This window comes from Phyllostomus discolor, chromosome 4 (genome assembly GCF_004126475.2).
Source record: "Phyllostomus discolor isolate MPI-MPIP mPhyDis1 chromosome 4, mPhyDis1.pri.v3, whole genome shotgun sequence".
Classification (NCBI taxonomy): domain Eukaryota; kingdom Metazoa; phylum Chordata; class Mammalia; order Chiroptera; family Phyllostomidae; genus Phyllostomus; species Phyllostomus discolor.
The window spans coordinates 101,836,080-101,863,458 of NC_040906.2; the positions used below are offsets into that span (position 1 = coordinate 101,836,080).

At 38.9% G+C, this 27,379-nt stretch overlaps 1 protein-coding gene across 7 annotated transcripts in view; it reads right to left on the reverse strand.

Moving 5' to 3' along the window:
* Positions 1–21,021, reverse strand: part of IWS1 (interacts with SUPT6H, CTD assembly factor 1) — a 61,693-nt gene extending 40,672 nt beyond the window's left edge. The window contains exons 1-2 of one of the 7 annotated variants that reach the window (XR_004902675.1): positions 20,466–21,021; positions 18,362–18,480 (exon numbers count right to left, since the gene is read on the reverse strand). Coding sequence is in view for 5 of the 7 variants with exons in the window: in XM_036023701.1 (XP_035879594.1) it covers positions 18,362–18,480; positions 20,466–20,499 (153 nt within the window). In the remaining 2 variants the exon portion in view is untranslated. The remainder of the gene's footprint in view (positions 1–18,361; positions 18,481–20,465) is intronic. The other 6 variants (XM_036023701.1, XM_036023702.1, XM_036023703.1 and 3 more) reach the window with 6 other exon arrangements.
* Between the last annotated feature and the right edge of the window lie 6,358 nt (positions 21,022–27,379).

A 27,379-nucleotide genomic window follows, 5' to 3' on the forward strand; every position in this document is an offset into this window, starting at 1 on the left:
ACTAGGTTGCTCTCTTTTCAGGGATGTCCATAAACAAGATCCATACATAGGTAGGAGACCCAATGAGATGAAAGAACTCAATAGAGTTCTAAGAACTCTTAGTTCCCAATAGAGACTGTGGTAATAGACAAGTAAAGCATGCTGGGTCCTTCTGGGACTTCAACTGGGAAATACAGAGAGGTTTGACTAATTATTAAAAGAGAAAACTTTGGGCGTAAAAGGGAGAAAACTGTACTTGAACAATGATTAAAATAAAAAAAAAAATAGAGGCACTGAATATTGAGAAACAGATGTACCTGGCAGTCAAATAGTGTCATTACCGGGGTGGGGGGGGGGGGGGGGGGGGCGGGGAACTGAAGCAAAACGAAGACTTCTGGTCTGACAGCCTAAAAAGTTCCAATGACCTGCTCCTAATGAAATTGGTTAAAAATATTTAAAAACAACCACCAAAAGCCTCTGGATATAGGCCTGTGAGTAAAGAGCAAATAAGGAAGTATCTCTCCAAAAAGATCTACAAGCATTTGGTAAAGGAAGCAAAAATCTGGTATTTGAACCAAAACTATTCCTCTCTTCCCCAACCTCACAGTTCAGCAGAGGAGACTCCATTCCAGACTGCTGCAGCCAAGAACACAGGGCACCCCTCTTCCTCCAGTTTCCAGGTAGAAGGGTTCCTTCTCCAGGAAGAGGACACCAGTATTTCTTATCCTGCCTCCACCACCTATTATGGAACTAAGTTCCAGTCAAGTGCAATCAAGAGGCAGGGATCTAATCTTCTACTCAGCCTTCAATGATGTAAAGAAGGCTCTACCACCTTGGGCGCAGTAAACTGAGAGTACCTGAATGTGTCTGCATCAACAAATGAGACAGTGGTTCCATGCCAAAAGAGGTAAGCCAAGAGCACTGCAGGCTGCTATCCACCCCCTAAGACCCACTGAGAGCTCAGCTTATATATCCGGGTTTCACTCAGAAGTTTTCCATAGTCCCCTCACCACCATTTCAAGAGCTCAGGCTCAAAGATTTTGCCTGGAGAAAAAGTAAGCAGTAAAAAAGCTCTTAAAATCTCCCCAAAGAAACTGACTACATTTGTAACCAAACCTGGGGAATTTCAGGTTAAGACATTTTCAAAAATACTGGAAGATGTGGTGGAAGGCACTTGGAAGGATATCCAAGAAAATTCATTGCTGCCTTTGTGGAAAGTGTTTCTACAAAGGATCTCATATAGAGCTAGTCTGCAAGATAGAAGTAGAGAATAAGACAGCTGGGAAGAACCATCCTGGGGGTCAAAACAAATATCAAACACAGACCTCAGAAACTATTCTGTCAAAGGAGCCAGAATTTGACTAGATTAGCTTATTGATAAAATTTTGGAACAGTGGAATAAAATGTTTGAAATGTTCCAAAGGAGAAAAAAAACTGTCAACCAAGAATACTATCAAACAAAACCATCTTTCAAAAATAAATATTAAACAAAAAACATATGAAAACTTTCTCAGATAAACAAAAAGTGAAAGAATTTGTCTGGCAGACGCACCATACAAGAAATAAAGTTCTTCAGGCTGAAAGCAAATGACTTCAGATGGTAATCTGAACTCATGTGAAAAAACAATGAGCAGTAGTAAAGGTAGTTATGTAATTCTAAAAGAAAGTATAAATGTGTATTTTCTCCTTTTTTATTTTTAACTGATTTAAATAGCAATTGCACCAAGGAATATGTATATAGTGTACAGTTGGGCCTATAATAGAAATATATATTTGCTGATGACATTACAAAGGAGGTGGGTGGTAGCAAAGCTTTCTTAAGCTAAGGAAACAATTTCAGATGGTAGAGCAATAATTGTAATAAAGTACTGTTGGATTTGTAACATGAATAAATGTAATATATATAACAATAATATTACAAAAAGAAAAAAATTACATATAAGTATCATTTTTATATAACACTGGGAACTAAGCTACTGTAAATGTGAAGTTGATTCTGGTTAAGATATATGTGGTAAACTCTACAGCAGCCACTAAAAAAAGAACTAAAAAAATATGGTGAAAATATTAAAGAAATTAAAATGCACAAAAGTATTAAAAATAATTTATTAATGGATACACACAGGAAAAACTGTAAAGTGTGACATAGAAAATATAACATGGAGAGAGGACTAAAATAAAAAATATAAATGTTTTTTTATGTGTTAGAAGTTGTTGACGACATAGCAGAGGAGTGAGTGGAAGCCACATTAACCTCCTCCCAGAACCAATCTGGAATTAAAACTAAATTGTGGAGAAATCACAGGGAATAAACAACTGAACAATAGCAACAGAGAAAACTGATAACCTCAAGAAAGACAGAAGAATTAGCCTCAGCACAACCTGACTGGTAAGGAGTGTGGTGGGAACTCGAGAAGGCTGGCTGGGCACCCATAGGTAGCAGTGTTGGAGGGATAATTAAACAGCCAGTTGGATTCCCCTGAGAAGTGTGGGGTCTAAACCCTAAGCTGGGATCCCCAGCCTGGAGCACCAGAGCCCAAAAAGTACACAGATAACAATTAGCAGCAAAAAGTGGCAGGGTTGCTCTCATCCAGAGACAAATAGCTGGAGATGCAAACAGCCGTTTAAAAGACCAATAAATTTTCATTTGCAGCTACTTGCCCTGGGCTACAGCAATGGGTCAGGAGCAGGGGGGGATAGAGTGGGCTAGAGATGCCTGAGGAGACACTGGAGACAGAAGCTTTGGGAAGAGAGCCAAGAGTATAGATGTTGGAATCCCAGTGCTGAGTCATCACCCATACTGCAGCAGCCATCCTGCTCAGGCAGACTACTCCCCTGAGCGGCAGCAGCAGACTGAGGGGAAATAATAGCCCCAACCCCATCAGGGACTCTGCCCTGACCCTGTTGCTTAAGCCCAAATGCTGAGTACACAATGACTAGATGAACAACTAAAGGACACAGCCACAGACGTAGATCCCTGACATTCTCACAATAGGTTGCCTAAGATCAGAAGGGGTCAACATCTGACATCGCCAAATGCAGATCCTGAAAGAAAAAACAGTGGTAAATACCAGAGGCTACCAAGATGAAATCCACTGTGATTTTCTCCATGATTTATGATCTTTTCGTCCCAGCATAATTTTTTACATCCATTTCTTGTCCATCAACTTTGTGCATATTAAGTCACTAGATTTTATACCGTAGTTTATTTCTCTCCTTTCCTATAATAGTCTTAATCTCTTTACCCCTTATTAATACTGGTACATTTGCTTTTGTTAGTGGGATTGCTGGAGGGGGCGGTATTTTTGCAGATGTGGGTTTGTTTCCTAGGCTTTGTGGTTTTGTTCTGGCAGGACCTGCAAAACAGCATACAGGACATGGTGGGCAGAGTGATCCTCAGTCAACTGGCTGGACAGAAGGACACACCCAAGAACAACACAACAAAAATCAAAACCCAATCACATCCAGAGAGCCAACATAAACAGCATAAAGGGCATCCCAAGAGCACCAAGGTCAGGAGATAAAGGAGATGGCACCACTGAATCTCATAGGTATCCTAACACAGACATTCACACCACAAAGTCAGGCAGTCAAAACAGATCAATTTAAGAAGCAGAAGCAAACAAGAAGAGTCTTACAAGTAATGGGGAAGGCAAAGAAACAACCCCCAAATGAAAGGAAAGGAGGAATCCTCAGAAAGAGTGCTAAATGAACAAGAAGCTAGTCACTATCAGATACTGAGTTCAAGACAATGGTTATAAGAAAGCTCAATGAGAACTACCAACACCTACATGAAAACTACGAGGAACTTACTGCAAACTACATCGTCATAAAAAAAAAGACATAGAAACTATCAAGAAGAGCCAAGAGAAAATGAAGAATACAATTTCTGAACTGAAGAACGCAGTAGAAGGAATCAAAAGCAGGCTAGATAAAGAAGAGGATCGAATCAGCAAGCTGGAGGACAAGGTAGAAAAAAAAAACCCAGAAAAAAGAATCAAAAAGAACTAAGACGGGTTAAGGGAACTGCAGGACAACAGGAAATGTAATAATGACCGTATAATACGGATACCAGAAGGAGAACAACAACAAGGGATAGAAAACCTGTTTGAAAAAGTAACGATAAAAATCTTCCCTAATTTGATGAGAGAAAAAGGCACACAAATGCAGGAAGCACAGAAACAGGCCCCAATCCAGAGGAACCCAAAGAGGCCCACTGCAAGACACATCAAAATTAAAGTGGCAAAATTCTGAGACAAAGAGAGAATCTTACAGGCAGCAAGTGAGAAACAGGAAGTAACATACAAAGGAAATGCAATAAGGCTAGTAGCTAACTTCTCAATGGAAACACTACAAACCAGAAGGGAATGGCAAGAAATATTCCAAGTAATGAAAAGCAAAGACCTGCAACCAAGACTACTCTACCCAGCAAGGCTCTCAATTAAAATAGAAGATGAAATGAGTTTCCCAGACAAAAGACGCAAAGAATACACCTCCAACAAACCAGCACTGCAAAATATGCTAAAGGGACTGCTTTAAGAAAAGGAAGAAAAAGAGTGAGAGAGAAGAACACAGGTACAAAGGGGGTAAAATGACAATGAATAAGTACCTGTCGATAACGACCTTAAATGTAAATGCTCCAATCAAAAGACATAGGGTACTTGAAGGGATAAGAAAACTTGACCCCCACATATGCTGCTTACAAGACACTCACCTAAGAATAAAAGACCTACCAAGACTGAAAGTGAAGGGTTGGGGAAAAAATATTCCAAGCACATGGGCAGGAAAAAAAAGCCAGGGTAGCAATACTTGTATCAGACAAAACAAACTTCAAAACAAAGGCCTTAAAAAGAAACACAGAAGGACACTTCATAATACTCAAGGGAAGAATCCATCAAGAAGACAAACATTATAAACATATACGTACCCAACACAGGAGCACCCAAATATATAAGGAAGATCTTGGAGGACTTCGAGAAAGATATAGATAGCAACACACATATTAACTGACCCACTAAATGGTCAATTAATATTTGACAAAGGAGGCAGAAACATAAAATGGAGTAAAAATAGCCTTTCAACAAATGGTGGTGGGAGATACCAATAGCTACATGCAAAAAAATGAAACTCAACCACCAACTTATACCACACACAAAAATAAACTCAAAATTGATAAAAGACTTAAATATAAGTGTCCTCAGGAAAAATCTCAGATATCCCACACAGCAATGTTTTCACCAATATGTCCCCTAGAGCAAGGGAAATAAAGGAAAGAATAAACAAATGGGACTTCATCAAAATAAAAAGCTTCTACATAGCTAAAGAAAACATCAGCAAAATGAAAAGGGAACCAAACATATGAGAAAATATATTTGCCAATGCTACTTCAGACAAGGGTTTCATCTCCAAAATACATAAAGAACTCACACAACTCCACTCCAGGAAGGCAAATAATCCCATTAAAAAATGGGCAAAGGAGTTCCAGTCAAGATGGAGGTGTAGGTAGAAACCCTTTACTTCCTTGCACAACCAAAAGAAGTGTAACACCCAATATAAAAACAATCAACCACCAGAAGTGCCAGAAAATCAAACTACATGGAACTCCAACAGCCAAGGAGTTAAAAAAAAAATTCACTGAGACCAGTGGGTGGCCAGCTGAGAGGAAAGGGCATGCACAGCAAGGCAGTGGAACATGCAGACAAGGCAGGGCTAGTTGAGAGGACTGGAGGCACGGCAGGCGTGGCTGAACAGGAAACTAAAGACTCAAACACAGCTGTAAACTATGGCAGGGGTTGCCACAGCAGGAGAAACTCCCAGTCTCACAGAGTTCATTGGAAAGTGGGGCTAGAAGGGAGTGAGTGAGCAGCATTGTTTCCTCTTACCCCTCCCCCATGTCCAGCACCACAACACAGCAAAGAGGGTTGCCTCCCGCAGTGAATACCTAAAGCCCCACCCCATTGTAACATAAGAGGTGCACTGAGACAAAGAAATATGGCCCAAATGAAAGAACTGATCAAAACTCCAGAAAAAGAGTTATGCAATGAGAAGATAGCCAACCTGTCTGATACAGAGCTCAAAATACTGGTAATCAGGATGCTCACGGAAATGATTGAACTTGATTGCAAAATGAACAAATGAAGACTACCCAAAATAAAATAAAGCAAAATATATAGGGAACCAACAGTGAAGGGAAGGAAACTGGGGCTCAAATCAACAATACGGAATAAAATGGAAGAAATTAACATCCAACCAGAACAGAATGAAGAATCAAGAATTCAAAAAAATGAAAGGAGGCTCAGGAAACCCTGAGACAACTTTAAACTCTCTAACATAAGAATTATAGGAGTGCCAGAAGGAGAAGAGGAAGAGCAAGAAACTGAAAGCTTATTTGAACAAATAATGAAGGAGAATTTACCCAATCTGGCAAAGAAACAGACTTCCGGGATAACTAGGAAGCCCAGAGAGTCCCAAAGAAATTGAACCCAAAGAGGAACATACTAAGGCACATCATCATGAAGTTATCCAAGATTAAAGACAGAGAGAATCTTAAAAGCAGCAAGAGGAAAGGAGTACCCATAAGACTATCAGCTGATTTCCCCAAAGAAACCTTGGAGGCAAGAAGGGGCTGGAAAGAAGTATTCCAAGTCATAAAAGGCAAAGACCTACATCCAAGATTAAGCTACCCAGCAAAGCTATCATTTAAAATGGAAGTGCAGATAAAGTGCTTCCCAGATATGTCAAGTTAAAGGAGTTCATCATCACCAAGCCCTTATTATATGAAATGTGAAAGGGACTTATCTAAGAAAAGAAAAATAAAAAATATGAACAATAAAATGACAACAAACTCACAACTAGCAACAACTGAACCTAAAAGAAAAGAAAAACAATGAAAAGAAAACCTAAGCAAACAACTAGAAAAGGAACAGAATCAAAGAAATGAACATCACATGGAAGGTTTTCAGTGGGGAGGGGGAGGGCAAGAACGGGGGGAGAAGGTACAGGGAATAAGAAGCATAATTGGTAGGCATAAAATAAGATGGCTAGAGGTAATGAATGGTATAGGAAACAGAGAAGTCAAAGAACTTATATGTACAACCCGTGGATATGAACTAAGTTGGGTGAATGCTGGAGGGTTGGGGGGTACAAAGTGGAGGGGGGATAAAGGGGGAAAAATTGGGAAAACTGTAATAGTGTAATTAATAAAATATACTTTTAAAAAATGGGCAAAGGCCCTGAACAGACACTTCTCCAAGGAGAAAATAGAGAGGACCCAGAGACATAAAAAGATCCTCAGCATCACTAGCCATCAGAGAGATGCAAATTAAAACCACAAGGAGATACCACTTCACAGCTGTCAGAATGGCCATCATAAACAAAGCAACAAACCACAAGTGCTGGAGAGGTTGTGGAGAAAAGGGTACCCTAGTGCACTGCTGGTGGGAATGAAGACTGCTGCAGCCACTGTGGAAAACAGTATGGAATTTCCTCAGAAAACTAAAAATGAAACTGTCTTTTTACCTGACAATTTCACTGCTGGGATTATACCCTAAGAACCCTGAAACATCAATTCAAAAGAACCTATGCACACCAGTGTTCATAGCACAATTTATAATGGCCAAGTGTTGGAAACAACCTAACTACCCATCAGTAAATGAGTGGATCAAAAAACTATGGTACATTTACACAATGGAATTCTACGCAGCAGAAAGAAAGAAGGAGCTCCTACCCTTCACAACAGCATGGATGGATCTGGAGAGCATTATGCTAAGTGAAATAAGCCATGCAGCGAAAGGCAAACACCACTGATCTTATCTATAAGTGGAACCTAATCAACAAAACAAATAACCAGAGACACTGAAATAAATAACTAACAGTAACCAGAGGGGAGGCATGAGGGCATATCTGGGGAAAAAGGTGATCAAGGAACAGGTATAAAGGATACATGGACAAAGCCAAAGGGGGTTAGGATTGAGGGTGGAGGTGGGGTGGGTTGGGGAAGGGGGAGTTGGGGGAGGAAAATGGAGGCAACTGTACTTGAAAACAATTGTAAAAAGAAATAAAATATGGTTGGGAGAAAAAATCAATAGGAATTTAAAATAAATAAGTTAGCTTAACAGCAGGCTTATAAATATGTCATGTAAACCTCATTGCAATACACAAAGCAAAAATGTAGAGTAGATACACTAAAGGTAAAAAGAAAGGAACCTAAGCATACCACTACAGAAAACCATCAATTCACAAATGAAGACATCAAGAGAATGAACAAAGGAATTACTAAATAGCCAGAAAACAATAAGCCAATAGCAATATTAAGCCCATACCTATCAATAATTATTATAAATGTAAAAGGACTAAATTCTCAAATCAAAAGATATACAGTGGCTGAATGGATAAAAAAAAAACAAGACCCATCTTTATGCTGCCTACAAGAGACTCCACTTCAGCTTTAAGAACACACAGACTAAAAATGAAGGGATAGAAAGAGATGTTCCATACAAATGGAAACCAAAAGAAAGTAGGGATAGCTGTATTTATACCTGACAAAATAGACTTTGAGCCAAAATCTATACTAAGAGACTTTAGATCATTATATAATGATAAAGAAGTTAATCCAACAAGATTTAATTAACACTTATAAATATTTATGTACCCAACATCAGAGCACCTAAATATATAGAGCAGATATTGAAAGACCTGAAGACAGAAATAAGACAACAACACAATAATAGCAGGGGACTTATACTCCATTTTCAACAATAGCCAGATCATGCTACAAAACAATCAATGGGCCAAAAAAGAAATGAAAATATATCTTGGGGTATAAGAACATGAAAATACAACATACCAAAATATATGGATGCAGCAAAAGCAGTTTTAACAGGGAAGGTTACAGCAATAAACACCTACATCAAGAAAAAGGAAAGATCTCAAACAACTTAACTTTACTCCTTGATGAACGGGGGGGGGGGGGGGGGGGGGGGGGGGGGGGGGAGCCCAAAAGTAGTAAAAGGAAGGAAATAACAAAGATCAGAACAGAAATAAACAGAATAGAGACAAAACACTAATAAACCAAGAGAAAAAGAGAGAAGACTCAAATAAAATCATAAACAAAAGAGAAGATATTACAACTGATACCGCACAAATACAAAGAACCATAAGAGCATAAGAACAATTACACTCCAACAAATTGGACAACAGAGAACAAATGAATAAATTCTTAGAAACATATAACCTACCAAGACTGAATCACGAAGAAACAGAAAATACGAACAGACTGATACTAGCAAAGAGGTTCAATCAGTTATCAAAAACCTTCCAACAAGAAAAGACCAGGGACAGATGGCTTAATTGGTGAATTCTACAAAACATTTAAAGAATACCAATTCTTTTCAAACTCTTTCAAAAAACTGAAGAGAAAGGAATACATCCAAACTCATTTTATAAGGCCAACATTATCCTAATACCAAAACTATACAAGGACTTAACAAGAAAAGTATAGGCTAATATCACTGATGAACATAGATGCAAAAAATACTCAACAAAATATCAGCAAATCTAATTCAACAGTACGTTTAAAGAATCTACACCATGATCTAATGGGATTTACTCCAGGGATGCAAAGATGATTCAGCTTCCACAAATCAATCAATGTGACACACTACATCAATAAAATGAAATATAAAAATCCTATGATCCTCTCAACAGATACAGCAAAAGCATCTGACAAAATTAAACAATCATACATCACAAAAACTCTCAACAAAGTGGATACACAGGGACCATACTTCAACATAAGACTTTCAAATCAAAAAGAAGTAAAACTGTCACCATTTGTGGATGACATATTACATATAGAAAATCCTAAAGACAGTACCAAAAAACTATTAGACCTACTAAATTTGGTACAGTTGCAGGATATAAAATCAATACACAAAAAAATCAGTTGTTTCTATACACTAACAGCAATAGGAAAGAGAAATTAAGAAAACAGTCCCATTTATAACTGCAACAAAGAGTATTTCTTAGGAATAAATTTAACCAAGGAGGTGAAAGATCTGTATACTGAGAACTATAAGACATGGATGAAAAAAACTGAAGACATAAATAAATAGAAAGATATTCATGCTCATGGACTGGAAGAACTAATACTGTTAAAATGCCCATACTACCAACCAACCTGTAGATTCAATGCAATCCCTATTAAAATTCCAATGGAATTTTTTCACAAAAATAAAATAATCTTAAAATTTGCATGAAACCACAGAAAAAAAAACAAATAGCCAAAGCAATCTTAAGAACAAAACTGAAGGCATCGGATTTCCTGATTTCAAACTATATTACAAAGCTATAGTAATCAAAACAGCATGGTAATTCACATTAAAACAGAAACAAAGATCAATGAAACAAAACAGACAGCCCAGAAATAAACCCATGCATATATGGTTAATTAATTTATGGCAAAGAAGGCAAAAATAGTACAGTCTCTTGAATAAGTGGTGTTGGAAAAACTGGACAGCCACACACACAAATATATCAACTCAATATAGATTGAAAACTTGAATTTAGGGCCTAAAACTACAAATCTCCTAGAAGAAAACATAGGGGTAAGCTCCTTGACAATAGTCTTAGCAATGATTTTTTCTGGATTAAAAACACAAAGCAAAGGCAATAAAAGCAATAATAAGTGTGACTACATCAAACTAAAAAGCCTCTGCATAGCAAAGGAAATCATCAAAAAAATGAAAAAGCAACCTAATGAATGGGAGAAAATATCTGCAAATCATATTATCCACTAAGGTGTGCATAACCAAAATAAATAAGAAACTCACATAACACAACAGGAAAAAAACAATCCAATGAAAAAATGGACAGAGGAATTGAATAGATATTTTTCCAAAGAAGATACAAACGGCCAACAGATACAAGAAAAGGCACTGAGCATCAGTAGTCATTAGGGAAATGCAAATCAAAATCACAATGAGAGATCACCTTAAACCTAAGTATTCCAAAAAGCACAATGGAATGAGCTGATTTGTTTATTAAAAGACTCAAAAACTAAGTTGAATTTCTCTAATTTATCTAAAGAATCTCTTATTTTGCAATGATAAAAAAGAAATTTGACCTCAAAAAATTTAAATTCTGCATTATAAAACATTCACTTAATGACAAAGAAAGCATGTAAAGGAAGAATAGAGGAGCAACAACAAAAAGACATGAAACATAGAAAACAAACTAAAATGGCACACTTCAACTCTATCAATAACATTACATGTGACTGGACTAAACAAGCCAATCAGAAGACAGAAACTGGATTAAAAAAACTGATACAACTATACATTGATCACAGGAGACACACTTTAGTTTCAACGACAGAATATATGAACTTCTTAAGTACCTATGGAACATCCTCTAGATGGATCATATGCTAGGCCATAAAACAAACCTCAGGATAACAATGAAATAAATTAGAATTCATAATAAGAAAAATGTTTGGGAACAATCTGAATATAAAATTTATAAAACATTTCTACTTACTAAGCATTAAAGAAAATAACAGGAATAAATTTAACAAAGAAATGCAACATTTGCACATTGAAAACTAAAAATCATTCATGTAAGAAATTAAAGACCTAAATAAAAAGACATCCCATTTTATGGATCAAGAGACCTCATACTGTCAACACAATATGCTCCAAACTCATCTACAGATTCAGTGCAATCCCTATCAAAATCTCAGCTAACTTCTTGGCAGAAATTGACAAGTTGATTCTAAAACACATATGTAATTACAAGGGACCCAGAACAGACACTACAGTCTGGGAGATAAGTGAGACTCACACTTCCTAATTCAAAACTTATTCAAGGCACTATGGCATAAGGATAGACAAAGATATAAATAGATTAAATGGAAGGCCCAGAAATAAACCCATGCACCCTATTGTCAACTTATTTTTTACCATCCAAACCTAAATTTTATTTATTTATTTTAATTTTATTGAATTTATTGGGGTGATACTGCAGCAGGAAAAGAAAAACTCCGAAAGTTTCTTATGCACTGTAACTGTAACACTTGCAAAATTTCACACAGGACTGTAGAAGATGACCAGTTGTCACCAAGGCAATGGCCAGTTATCTCAAGGTCATACACTAACTCCCATGATAAGCTCCTGTGCCCTGTAGCTTCTGCAAATTTCCTCCTGCGTTTTTCTCTTTTGTCTCCCATATAAGGTAGCTAGACCTAACTTTCGCATTTAGCTTCTGTAACCTTGCTTCGCCACATAGGCAGGAAGCCCGGGACTATTTAAACCCCAGGAGAGTGAAGATCGGTGCTCAGGATTTGGGGGAAATTAACCCCCCCTTGAGCCCCCCGGGTAATAAAGTTTGTGCTTCGTTATCTCCCCGAGTGTGGGTGGATTTTCCACAACAATACTAGGTCATAAAATTATACAGATTTCAGGTGTACAATTCTATAATACATCATTTGCATATTGTATTGTGTGTTGACCACTCAAAGTCAAGTCTACTTCCATCATCATTTATTGCCCCTTTTAGGTCAACTGATTTTTGAATAGGGTACTAAGACCTTCCAATCACACAACTAGATGGCCACAAGCAAAAGACTGAAATTAGACTTTTATCTCAACGTATACATACAAATTAACCCAAATGGATCAAAGACCTGAATCTAAGAAATTCTTAAAACAGAGGGGTAAATTTTCATGATTTTGGATATGTCAAAAAACTGTTAGAGATGTCACTAAAAGCATAAGCAACAAAAGGATGGATAAATTGGATTTCAAATTAAAAACTCTAATGCTTTAAAGAACACCTTATGAAAAAAGCCACAAAACGCAAATATTTACAAATCAGTCATCAAGTAAGTTACTCGTATCTAAACTATTTTTAAAAACTCTTGCCACTCAGTAATAAAAAAGACACAAAGCCCGATTAGAAAATGAAGGATCAGAATGGACATTTCTCCAAGGAAGATATACAAATGGTCAATAAGCACATAAAAAGACACTCAACATCATTACTCATAACAGAAACACAAATCAAAACTACAATGAGATACTACTTCATGCCAACTAAAATGTCCATATCAAAAAGTTAGTTAATAACAAGAGTTGGGAAGGGTATAGAGAAACCAGAACCTTCATACACTGATGGGAATGTAAAGTGGTGCAGCCACTGTGAAAAAACAGTCTGGCAGTTCCTCAAACACTTAAGCAGTTATACTATGATCTAGCAACTCCACTCCTAGAAACATACCCAAAAGAAATAAAAACACATCCACACAAAAAGTTCTACATTAAATGTTTACTATAGCATACTTTTGGCTGATAACAGTCAAAAGATCGAAACAACTCTAATGTCCATCAACTGACAAATGGATAAACAAAATGTGATATATTCATACAATGAAATATTATTCACCATAAAAAGGAATGAAGTGGTAAGGTTACAACATGAATAAACCCTGAAAACACTGTGTTAAGTGAAAAAACATCACAAAAATCCTTGTATCAAATAATTCCTTTCATAGGAAATGTCTAGAACATGAAGGAATGGGGGCAGGGGGGGATAAGGAAGTAATATTTAAAGGGTTTCTTTCTGAAGTGACAAAAATAATTCTAAAATTGATTATGGTGATGTTGCATACTTTAAACAGTGAACTGTGTATGTCAATTCATCTCAATAAAACTGTTTAAAAAAAGTCAGGTGGTGTTTTTATAGATTAAAGTTGATACAAAAAATCCATGCATGATGAACAAAATTAAAATTTTAAAAATTAAATGAGTAATATTGATTTTTCCTTTGCCTCAGGCTATAGCACGGGCTAGCACAGCAATGTTATTGAACATGACTTTAAGATTTCAATATTTCATTCATCTCATTTTTTGCATTAATTGTGAGTTTTATAATATTATCTTGATTTTTCTTAAAACTTAAGAAAAAATGAAGCCAACCATCAAAGAACAGAGACGCTATTACAAATAGCTATCAGGTCAGCCCATCAATGACAGAAAGAACTTCCTAAACAGAATGATTTAGAGAGCCCACATCATGTTTATGTTACAATAAACTCTCATTTTCATTTTTTAAAGATTTTATTTATTTTTAGAGAAAGGATAAAGGAGGGAGAAAGAGAGGGGGGAGGAACATCGATCTGAGAGAGAAACATTGATCAGTTGCCTCTCCTACATGCCCTGGAAGAAACCCAGGTATGTGTCCCAACCAGGAATCAAACTGGCAACCTTCCACTTTTCCGGACAATACCCAACAACTGAGCCACACTGGTCAAGGCACAATAAACTCTCATTCTCTTAAGACTTGCTCTGTCATGTCAAAAACATATCAACATGTACAATTATTTTCATGAAAAAGTTGTTTTTCAATAACTGAAGTGCCTTAATTAAAAGTTTAAAAGTCAGCAAAAATTATTAGTCTCCAAAAATTTATCAGCATTTCCTATACTGACCACTGTCTTAATGATTGTGTGTGTATGTGTACACAATATGTGTGTATTCCTTAAAGATCCAAAGAAAAGCATGTAGGGTGAATACCACAGGTGATATGAATTTTTTTAAAAACTAGCCTAAATTCTAAAATGCAAATGGGAAAAACTTCTTTCTAGTCTCATTATTCGGAAAGTACTGTTAGGAGTACCATCTTGTGGTAGGCAAAACTATGGGCCCCCCAAAGATGTCTGTGTCCTAATCCCTGGAACCTGTGAATATGTTATTTTACATGCAAAAAGGACTGTGCAGATGTAATTAAGGATCTTGATGTAGGGAGATTATCCTAGATTATCTAAGTAGGCTCAATATAATTACAAAGGTACTTATAGGAGAGATGCGGGAGGGTCATCTTAGAAATAGAGATGTGAGGACAGAAGCAGAGGTCAGAAAGAGAGATCTGAAGATGGTATGGTGCTGGCTTTAAAGATGGATGAAAGGCCCACAGCCACTGAATGCAAGTGACCTTGAAGAGATAGAGCTGGAGAAGGCAAGAAAGCAGATTCTCCCCTAGAGAAGGAACAGACTTTGTGACAATGATTTTAAATCAGTAAGGCCCATTTTGGACTTCTGGTCTTCAGAATTGTCAGGTAACAAATCTTTGTAGTTTTAAACCACTAAATTTGTGTCAAAATTTAAGATATCAATAGGTAAACAATACATGCATTTTAGGTTTTGGGTCTATAATATGCACTGCTCCTTTTAATATAACTGTACTCTTTTAACATTCCATTAGTGTACAAAAAAACAATCCAAAATTTCTCCTTAAAAGCCATTTTAAACAAGCAAATGAGCATTAATACAGAACTCAACACTTAAGAGTACAACTGGCATTCGAACTACTAACCAATAGTTCAGCAAATTAGGATAACCCTTCTGGAGGAGAATATCCATGGAAAGCCTTGAGTCCCCAACATTTTGGTGTCTCTGGGACACACTGGAAGAAGAGTTGTCTCGGGCCACACATTAAATACACAAACACTAACAAAAACTGATGAGTTAAAAAAAAGAGGTTTTAAGTAAATTCACAATTTTATGTTGGGCCACATTCATACCATCCTGGGCCACATGTAGCCCTCAGGCCACAGCCTGGACACCCATTTCTTGGCCTCTTCATTCTTGTTAATCCTCTCAGTCTATTTCTAAATAAGCAAAAAAAAAAATGAAGTCAAGTGTTTATGAACAGTGTTCATGGCAGCTCCACTTACAATGGCTAAACAGTCTAAATTTCAAAATTTAGGACACTGTTGAATTCAAGCAATGGTGATTCATGTTGTGAAATATTATGCAACCATTAAAAATGATGCTAGAGAGACCTTTTAATGACATGGGGAAATACTTCAGCTATAATCATAAATGAAGAGGCAAACATTACACAGATACAAAATACATGTAGTAAGATCTTAAAACACATATATATACACACGAGGGAGAAAGAAAATGAAAAAATTAAGTCATTTCTGTGATAGAAGAATGGTAATTTAAATTTTCTCTTCAAACTTTTACAATTTCCAAATTTCAACAACACGCACCTTTATTTATTTAAAATCCATTTCATTTACAAATAAGTAGTTGAAGGTGTTAAAGGTAGCCGTTTTATGTTTAAAACTGAATCATGAGGCCATGAGTCGAGCTCCTAATGCTGTTTTCCAAAGTAGAAACTTAAAATATTACATACTAAATATACAACATTTACACTATCAAGTAATTTCCACCTTTCAAATAATATATTAATTAGAATTTAGTCTAAATATTTAAGAGTATACAAAAAACTGAGTGATACCAAAATAACTAGAAGATAAGCCCTTCTCCCAGTCCATTCAGCTCTCTGATCACACTTGCCCCTTACTCCACTCTAGCCATACTAGCTCCTGGGTGTGTTCCTTGAAGACATCAAGTAACTCCCATTGCAGGGTCTTTGCAGGGGAATATTCTTCCCCTATGTAGCCATGTGGCTACTCCCTCACCCTCTTTCATGCCTAGATTCAAGTATCACTTTCTTAATAAAGCCAACTGTACCCCCTACTTATTAACACCACAACCTCTCTCTGTCTTGGCATTCTTCACTCGGTTCTACCTTCCTCCTTCCTCCATATTATTTACCATCTTCTAACAAACCATACAATTTTAAAAATATATGTTGTTTAATGTCTTTCTCCTTCTATAGGTAAATAAATACAAAAAGTGAAGGATTTGGGTGGGACCTCATTTAATCACTGATATGTCAAAAGAGCCTGAGACAACAAATGCTCAATATTTATTGAACATATAAATATACTAATGACATGTGAAAGAACAGAGTCAATAATATATTCTCTAACAATTATACCTACTACTTAAAAATTCACTAATTTTCTGTGCATGCATAATCAAACAAAATATATGGCATATCAAGTTCTTAAAAGAAAATTTCACCATTTTTATTATTCCTGTGTTTCAGTTTGTGCTTACCAAAAACTCAAGGTGACTTATTGAAAAGCATCCCAATTTTATTTTGCTAACACTGCACAATAGAAGATATAACCAGGGAGGCAAATTAGAGTTTTAAAAATATGTATCTACTATATCCAGGATTATTCTATCCAGCAAAGCAATCATTTAGAAGGGCAGATAAAGTGCTTCCCAGATAAGGTCAAGTTACAGGAGTTCATCATCACCAAGCCCTTATTATATGAAATGTTAAAGGGACTTATCTAAGAAATAAAAGACCAAAAACTGTCATTTTAACAGTAAAATGACAACAAAGTCACAACTATCAATAACCGAACCTAAAGCAAAAACAAAAACAAAGTAAACAACTAGAATAGGAACAAAATCACAGAAATGGAAATTACATGGAGGGGTATAGTATGGATGAGGAAGGGGAGAATGTGGGGGAAGGTAAAGGGAATAAGAAGCATAATTGGTAGGTATAAAATAGGAGGAGGCTAAGAATAGTATACGAAATGGAGAGGCCAAAGAACTTACATGTACAACTCATGGACATGAACTAAGGGGCCGGGGGGAAATGCTGGAAGGTGAGGGAGTACTGGGTGGAGGGAGATAAAGGGGAGAAAAAAATTGGGACAATTGTAATAGCATAATCAATAAAATATACTTTTAAAAAATGTGCCTATTAGGCCAAATATGCTGAAGTACTGTATACAAGATCCAATACTACTCTGTATTACTAAGTGAAAACAGCTTTTTGAGTTTCCATGTGCTTTGTTATTTTGTACACTGAGACAGTTCAGAAAGTCAATTCTGACACAATTTTTGCCAGATGATAAAACCCTCAAATCTTTTATTTCAATTGGTATTTCTTCAGTTTGCAAATGTTCATTGTTCCTGTAAGGCATCGTTTTTTGGGAATGGGGAAGCATAGTTAAATATCAAAAGAATGCCCCATTTCCTGAATCAAAAGCTGCAAATAACTGCCTAATACCTGAAATGGGACCCAATTAGAATTTAAGTCCCTGTGATTTCCTGAATAACCAGACTATCCCTATTTATTTGTTTAAATATATATTTATTTACTTACTGATTCCGGAGAGAGAGAGAATCATCAATGCAAGAGAAACACAGATCAGTTGCCTCCTGCACTTACCCCAACCAGGAACCGAACCCACAACCTATACATGTGCCCCGACTGGGAACTGCACCCGAAACCTTCTGGTTTATAGGGTAAGACTCCAACCAACGGAGCCACACCAGCCAGAGCCTATACCCACTTATTTTTAAATCACTTCTCTATAAACTTACAATCCTTTACTCCCAAGGTTTGAAGCCTAAATCCTGTGACAGCATTTCTATAACTGCTAAATAAAACAGGTCTCACATAATGCAAGAGAAAACCCTCCCCAAAGACGTTGTTTAGCCAATACCTCTGAATGATGTTCTACACTTCCAGTGTCTGATCCAGAGTGCTGTTCATTTACATCATCCTCAACGTCTGACCCTGAATCCCGTTCATCCTGTACTGGGGTAGCGCCACCATCATCTGCTTAAAAATAAGACAAAAACCCACTTAAGGTGTAAGATGGATGACATCTACCGGTGAAATGAACACAATAAATCAAGAATAATGTAAGCAAAGGTTACCACTGATGAAGCATAACTAACTAATGCTAATGCTGTAAATAACACAATAGTATAATACTCATATAAATACCAATAATCATAGCATGTATTGTGACATAAATGGCGGAAAAAATACACTATAAAAGGAATGTGAAGCTTAAAAAACATTACTAAGGACCAAGTCAACAACCTCTAAATAATAGTGTGCCCTATTTCAGCTTTCTTATAACCTGGATCTTTTCTGACTATAGCATTTACTTACCACCTTCTGATGTATTACATGATTTATCAAATTACTTGTTTAATGTGGTTCTTTCCTCACTTGGAAGAAAGTACTGAAAGAGTGGGTATTTTGGTTCACTGCTGAATCCCTGGAGCCCAAACACTGCCTGTCAAATGACCTACAGTACTTAAGAATGAAGAGCACAAGGAATTCCAGTTCAGAAATAGTGTGATCTCCTCAAAGAAAAACATGTATTATGCCATATTACAAAAGGTAAAAATAAATTGCTACCTCACTTTAACCAATACTTTAAAAATATAGAGTAAAATTGTACTGAGAGGAATTTAGAGTTGTGGAAGGAAACGGAAAGACTTGGTTAGAAGTTTAATTAAAAATTTTTTTTTTGATTTTTTAAATGAAGCAGTCACAGCAAAACAAAACAGTCGTGTAAGAATGGAATCACTATCATAGTAATGAGCTACACTACTTAGCTAAAGAGTAAATAATAAAACCAATAATTTTGAAATTTAACAATTAATGCTACAACAGTGCGAGTTTGGGGGAGACGAAGGCACACAAGATAAAACTCAGTCCTTGAGTAACAGGAAATCGTGTCTACAAAAGATGCAACAAGAGATGGCATAAATTAGGAATAGGAAGGTAAAAATCAAGAAAAGAATGGAAAATTAGGGGACTACTATTTTTTTCATATCTTTTAGTACTTAATCTTTATACATATATTACATATAATTACTTATTTAAGAAATAATTTAAAACCACAAATTAACTGAAAAAAAACTATTTTTGAAAACATTTAGAGCAAAACAGCAGTGCATGCTTGGAAAAGCACTTGTAATCATAACTATTCCCTGCCACATATGAAGTTTACTTAAAACAGAAAAAGAGGTTAACGTTTAGAAAAGCGCTTAAGCACTTATGATAGAAAATTCCTAACATAACTTGGGCACAAAGGGAAAGCAAAAGTAACGTTCTCTCCCCTACTAGGTCCTGCCTTGTCTTTGTACCTCTGGTGCCTAGCACAGTGTTAGCAGAGTGGGGTCCAGTGAATGTTTATTTAAAAAAACGGAAAAGAGACTAGACCAAACTTCAGTGAGAAGAGGAAAGATTTCTAAGTGAAGATAAATCATAAAAATAACCAGTAACTCCAAGAGGTACACTAAAATATTAACACAACTCAAATAAGGTTTCTACGTCTTCTTTACTGGGAAACCAGTGTTGTGAGGTTAAACTAGCCCTAACTCTGAGCGAAAACTCTAGGTAAGGTCCCGCATCCCATCTCCCACCTCCAGAGAACAGTTAATTCCTTTCCCTTCAACTGTCGAAAAACACTCTCAACTCCTAAAAAAAAAAGTCCGGTAATGGGAAGACCTTCCCTAGGACTCTGCGCACAGTAAATCCTTAACAAGGGGAATGGGCTCCCCGATTCAGCAAACAGCTTTCCCTCTAGAATCCCGTCCACAAGGTTCTAACTTCCGGCCCGCAGCGGGTCAGAGGTCTCTCCGAACTCCGCCTCAGAGTCCACGGGACCAATCCGAGAGGGACATCTGCGCAGCCTCCCTTCCCACCTTCACGGGGGATGCCAGGCCATCCAGGCCGAATAGAATAGCCGTCCAAGCCAAGTAGCCGCCCCGCCCTCAGCCCTGTGCTCCAGGCCCCTAACCCACCTGACTGGTCGCCAATGTAATATTCGGAGTCCATGGCGGGGGGGCGGAGGGGGGAGTGGGGGAGACTCTTGGTTGAGAGTGTCCGCGCCCCACGCCGCCCCTCTCACCTTCCCGGCGGTGCAGAGCCCCCCTACCCCAATGGCGCGGTGCGATGCCCAGATGTTCCCACTCGACTAGAGGGTTGGAGGTTGCGGAGAGTAAAACAACAACAGCGCCAGATGCAAACACTTAGACCTATAACCTCCGGTAGAAGAGGCCGTACCCGACTAGCGGGCTCGACTTCCCATAAGTACCTCTGGGGCCAAAATGGCGTCTACCCACGACCCTCAGAGGAACGCAGCGCGCAGGCGCTGTCATCTAGCAACGGGCCAATGAGAAGACGCAGCGGTAAGGACGCACGGCGTTGACGGAAAGGAGACCACTGGGAAAGTTGAGCGGGAACTCCGACTTCAGTGCCTTTCGTTGGAGTACCCTGGTCTGTCTCGCATAGAGGTGGTAATGTTACTTTATTAGTTCTGTGTTCGCGCCTTGTTTGAGGAACTTCTGAGTCACTCTTCCGAAAAATTAAGACACCTAAAATTTGTTTTCCATCAGTCCGCCAATTCTCTTTCCCGAGTTTCGGCAAGGCGCTTGATTCCCGCCATTGGTGTGCGGACGAAGAGGCGCATTGCCCTCTGGTACTTGTAGTTCGAAGCCCAGAGAGCTGTGATGTGGGGCTAACTGATGGGATCGAAGGACGTCCTTTCAGGACATTTTTCTCCCTTGTTTAAAATATCGACTCAATTACCATATTAAGCCATTTGGTCAACAGTAGGAAGTACTGGTTTTTACTTCCATAAAGATCCCCAGTTAAAGGAGTGTAATGTTGCTCAGTGTTACTTGAGCCCTATGGTCTCAAGAAACAAGTATGGTTAAGAAACAACCTGACTTATTAGTGTTGTGGGAAAGGCTTACTGTGAAGAACAACCCTTCTCCCTAAGACTTCTATAAAACTCACTTTCCACTCTTTTTCCTGACTCCTATAAGACTTGTAGAAGACCCCCTTGTGTACCTGTGACAAGGTCAAAGACCTTTCCCCTTTTTCTGAACCTGCTTCTAAGGGCCAGACACCCACCCCTCCCACCGCGAAGTTCCTTTTTTTTTGTCTCATGAATGATTACCTGAGATTAGAATTCTGCTCCCTGAAAATGGCTAGACACAGAGAGAAATATTTCTGTTCACCTGGCTGACTGAAAGTTCTGATGGCAAATCAATCCCAACTATAAATCATCCCACTTTCCTCCCTGTAGAAGTCTAGGGCACAACCACCTTTCCTACACACTCTGATCTTTATATCTCTTTATTGCAATGCCCTAAGTAAAATCCATTTCCTTGTTCCATCTCCTTTTGTCTTAGACAAACAGGAGAATTTTCTTGCCTTTTGATTGGAAGAGGGACAGTGGAGGTATAAGCAAATATTCCCCAAGAGGTGCAGGCTTACAGACATAGGGCCTTTTGTTAATTAGCAAAGCTTACTTACATCTTGGACTGGATTTCCAGGCATGCCCCTCAACCCCAGCTGCAAGATCTCATTTGGTGCCCTGAAAGGTCCACCTCCCACCTTTGAATTAAGAGGTGGATTCTTTGATACCAGCTTTGCTATCAATTCTCAGAGTGCTGTTAGTGAAGCTACATTCCAGCTGTGATAATCCTTGAATGCATTCAGGATATGCTGGCAGGAAACAGTTCTAGGCTCCAGAAAAGGACACTTCCCAACCAGAAGGCAAAGACAGAATTTGATGCCACAAAGTTTAGGAACAGCCCACCTTTGGAAACATAAAATCCTGAGAACTGACTGACCATGGCACACAACTCACAAGTTCGCCCACATCCACTCAGACATGTACTTTTGCTTCTTTCACAGATGTGCCCTTTGAGACTTGTAACTAGGGGAGCAGTGGGTGGCAGCAGCTTGTCCTGTGCTTACCCCCTAATTCTGTCTCCAGGAACCTGTGTTCTGGCCTTTTTTCCCTTCACCCAAATAAAACTTGCATTCGCTTTCACCTGAACTCACTCTTGAATTCTTTCCTGCGCAAAGTCAAGGACCTGCAGATCACAGAGTGCTTAGGGGTAGAAGCACTCTGCACACTTCTGGTTTGCTTCCAGTAACAGAGAGGTAGAAGCAGACTGAACACTCAGCAATGTGCTGAGCCCCGGAAGGCTGCAAAGAAGTTTTTGTGCAATAGAAGGCAACTAGTTAGTGAGGCAGGATGCACCTTTAGTCTTAGTTAAAGCAATGTGCTTCTCCATGAATACACAGCTCCAAGAGAGTTCCCCAAAGCACCTTTTCACCAGCTGACTGACCCTCATGCCCCTGATTGAGAAATGTTATAACAACACAGATATGTCTTTCTCAGTCTGGGCTGCCTTGAATTTTGAGGGCTGCCATCTCGCCAGTCCTCATGCCTCTCTCCAGCTCCAGCACAATTGGTTCATGCTGGTGATGGTGGAGAGGCACACAAAAAGGAGGCTGTTTTTTCTACCAAAAATACTAAGGCCAAAGAAGAAGGGAAGGAAGAGGCAAGCTTGCAGCAATCCAGTACTCCTTTTCCCTTGACTGATGATAATCCAGAAACACTGATTTTCCTAGGTGATTGAAAGATTTATTTGGCCAGCCTTTTGAGACACTGTAACTTGACAAACATATCTGGGAGTGAAAGGTCACAGAATATAAGAAACAGCCTGGCACTGGCATAGCTATAGACCAGGGGCTGAGAGCCCTGGGTTCTGGGCTTATCGTGCTTGGTGAGACAAGACAAGCTATTACCTTATAGATGTCTCATCTGCCACAAGTGTCAAATGATGGAGTTCAATCAGAAGATTCAAGGCCTTTTAGTTTCACTATTCCATGTAAGAGAAGCCAGGACTCCAAGCCTGAACTTCCTTCTTGTGCCTGGGCCACTAGGGGGCCTGCCAGGGAAGAAACAAATGAAAACAAATGCATTCTAAGCCTGCTCCCCTGGCTGTGCACGTTCTCACAACCCATCCTCACAAGTCATTAGGACAGGTACAAGATTTGTTTGTTAATACTGAAAACTGGGACTCACTTAAATGTGAGTGGATAATAAATTGCTAAAAATCAGTACCATGGCATACCATGCAGCCACTAATATAATTAAAGTGGATCTTTAGCTCTTGCATGGGAGGATGTCCAGAATATATTAAGTTAAAAAAAAAAAGTCATAAAATGCTCTAAATGGTATTGATAGGGGACTCAAGACTTGGAAAATTTTAGCTTAAGGTAAAAAGCTGTAAATCTAGTAGTAATGTATATGTTAAACTTTTATTTCAGAAACTACAGATAAGGCCCATCCTGGCTCCTGAGAAAAGCAGCCAACCTCCTAGGGCACCGGCTAGAGATTATTGCCTGGGGACATGTTGGAGGCACCTGGGCCTTTTGTGTGACCACTCCCCCCCACTTGGGAACAGCTAACTGCTGAGAACAGAAATGCTGCAGCTTCCCTCACCTAATCCTCCCTGAATTTCAAAGCCCTCACCGCACCTTGCTTGTCCTCCCCCACCCCCCTTATTAAAAGATCTGACCAGGAAAAAGAAGGCAAGATGGTTTGTTAGGGTATGAACCCGCCATCCTCTGGTATGAACCCGCCATCCTCTCGTATCGCCGGCCATCTGAATAAAGCGCCCATAAAGATTCAATTGCTGTCATTGTTTATTGGATTTGGTAGTGACAGATGCCGGTGTCTTTTCGAGTTACAGTATGACTTTATTTATGTGACCACCCAAAAGAGTGAAAAAAGAAACCAAAAACCTATGTTCCTTGATAAGTATGGAGGGAAAAGGACTTTACAACAAAGATTGAAAAGCCATAGAGGCCAGACAAATTTGACTACATAAAAAATAAAACACTTTAAAAAGTATGCATGGTAAAAACAACACACTTAGTAAAATCAAAAGATAAATAATCAGGAAATTAAAAACATTTTTTCAACTCATCATAGACCAAGGACTGATCTCTCTCTAATGAATGTAGAGCCCCTAGAAATCAGTAAGAAGAGTAATAGAAAAATGGACAAAGGATATGACAATTCACAGAAAGAAACTATTAATGGAGCTAAAGTACATGAAAAATATGTGCACCCTAAAATAAGATAAAAAGCATATTAAGATTCTATTTTTCAATTCCCAGGTTGCAATAATCTGATAACAAACATTCCATTGGTGAGGGACATGGAAAAAGAAACCTTCAAATAAGGTGCTGGTGTAACTACTGGTATATTGGTACAACCCTCTATAGAAAGCAACTTGAAAACATTTATAAAAATTACAAATGGGGGTTCCTGGAGGGAGGAAGACAGGGTTGCAGAATGGTGTCTCCTTCACCCCTAAGCTGCCTGCAGCTGCAGCCCCACCCTGAACCAGCCCAGCAGTCTCCAGTGAGCAGCTGTGATCCATGCCCCTCCCCCCTTGTACACAGCTGAATGTGGCCAATGTCTATCCCCCCCATCACATGCTGACCTTGGCAAAGCTGCTAGAGATATTTTCAAGAAAGGATTTGGTTTGAGGTTGGTGAAACAGGACATAAAAACACAGTTATGCAGTAGTGGGGGATTCTCAATCTCTGGTTCATCTAATGTAATACAGATTCTGGTAAAGTTACTAGGATCTTGGAGACCAAATATAAATGATGTGAGTGTGGTTCAACTTTCACAGAGAAAAGGAACCCTCTGGGAACAGAAATTACAATTGAAGACCAGATTTGTCAAGGTTTAAAACTGACAGTTGATACCACATTTTCACCATACACAGGAAAGAAAAGTGGCAAAAAGTCTTCAAGAGGAAGTGTGTAAACAAAGCTTGGTCACAATGTTGACTTTGATTTTGCTGGGCCTGCAATCCATGGTTCTGCAAATCAAAGGGTCACCACTTCAATTCCCAGTCAGGACCCATGCCTGGGTTGAGGGCCAGGTCTCCAGTAGGGGGCGTGTGAGAGGCAACCACACATTGATGTTTCTCTCTCTCTTCCTCCCTTCCTTTCCCTCTCTCTAAAAATAAATAAAATCTTTTTTAAAAAGATGACGAGGAATAACTGCAGTGAGCTACCGGACTGGGAACTTCCAGCTGTAATGTCAATGGTGGAACAGACTTTGGAGTATCAATTTATTGTAAAGTATATGAAGAGTCTTAACTCTTCAGTAAACCTTGCTTGGACACCAGGCACCAAATGCACTTGCTTTGGTATTGTAGCAAAATAGCAATTGGATCCCACTGCTTCCATTTCTGCAAAAATCAATGACTCCAGTTTAATTTGTGTGTGCCACACTCAGACTCTGATGCCTGGTGCAAAGCTTACATAGTCTCTTCTGATAGATGGAAAGAAGATTAATGCCAGAGGCCACAAGCTTGGGCTTGCCTTGGAGTTGGAGACTTGATGCACCTAAAAGAAATCTCTGGGAATGACTATCAAAAGAGTGGGCCTTTATATCTTTCTAGCATGACCAGCAGGGTTTTCCACTCCCCACCTCTCCAGAAGGTGATCAAAACTAAGGATGATCTAAACAAGAGCTGTATTTTAAATATTTAGACAGTTACTTGTTAGCTTGTTGCTAGTTGAATTGCTTATCTATCCAGCTACAAGTACTGCAGTTGTGTAGTCACTTATACATTATTTAAATATATTTAACTGTTAAATACACTATGCACCAATAATGGAATAGATCTTTATGAAGAATTAAAAAAAAATTACAATTGTATTTGCCTTTTGGCCTGCAATTTCACTTCAGAAAATGTATCTTATAAATGCACTTCACTGTGTACAAATGATGTATTTATAAAATTATTCATTGCCATATTACTTACACAACATTGGAAATAACCTAAATGTCCAAACATGAATGATCACAAAATTATGATAGACTTGCACAATTGTTACAGGGTGCAGCCAAGAGGGGGGACCCCAAATAGGGATTTGAAATAGGGTCCAGAACTCGAGGTGTTCAGGAAATATTAGGATGTCTTCACCCCCTTTCCCCACAGGTGTGAGCTGGGGGAAGGGACACCTAGAGCAGGAACATGCAGAGCTGTTTTGTACAGCAACAGCTTTGCAGCTAACCTCTGGTGTGGTCATTTAACATATTTATAACCTTTAACTGGTTGCATAGATATGTTAAATAGCTGTGGCCCTGCTCTGAGCCAGGGGAATGGAAGTAACTTCCCCACCAAGACGTAACTGGGGACAGGTCCCCCGAGTTACAGCGCCTGAGTGGGAGCTTGGAGAAGATTGGCTCAATGATATGGGGCCACACCTGCGCAGACTCACGATGGCAGCCCCGTAAAGCTGGAAGGATATGATAGTGCTAGCAAGTGTAGCCAATTGTGGGAGGAGTCGGAAATAGGGCTGCAGAGGAAGATTGACGTGGGGATTTAAACCAGACGTGGCAGCCAAGGGGGAGAAAGAGACTTGGCAGTCTTGGGAGGGAGAGCCAAGTGGCTTTGCCAGAGAGAGGACCACAACCAGTGCAGGGGAGAACCACTCAGTCTTTGGCAGAGTGGATACTCCCACAGCCATTGTAGGGAGAGGACCATGCAGCTGGGGCAGTGGAGGAAGAACCATGCAGTTTTGGCAGAGTGGAGACTCCCGAGGCCATTGTGCCGAAAGGACCATGCAGCTTTGCCAGAGTGGGGACCCCCGCAGCTTTAGGAGGGGGAACCACCACCTAGCTTTAGCAGAGATCCCAGCGACTCAGCTGAGATTACCAGGAATCAAGGGAGGCCTACCAGCTGAGCACGGATTACTGGGAAGAACCAGAGGACTGCCGACTGCCTGAGCCATGGACTTCTATTTCTTTTCCTGAGATACGGTACCCCGGACTGGGCAAAGGGAGAAGGAAGGACTGTGTGTGTTTGTGGGTGTTTTA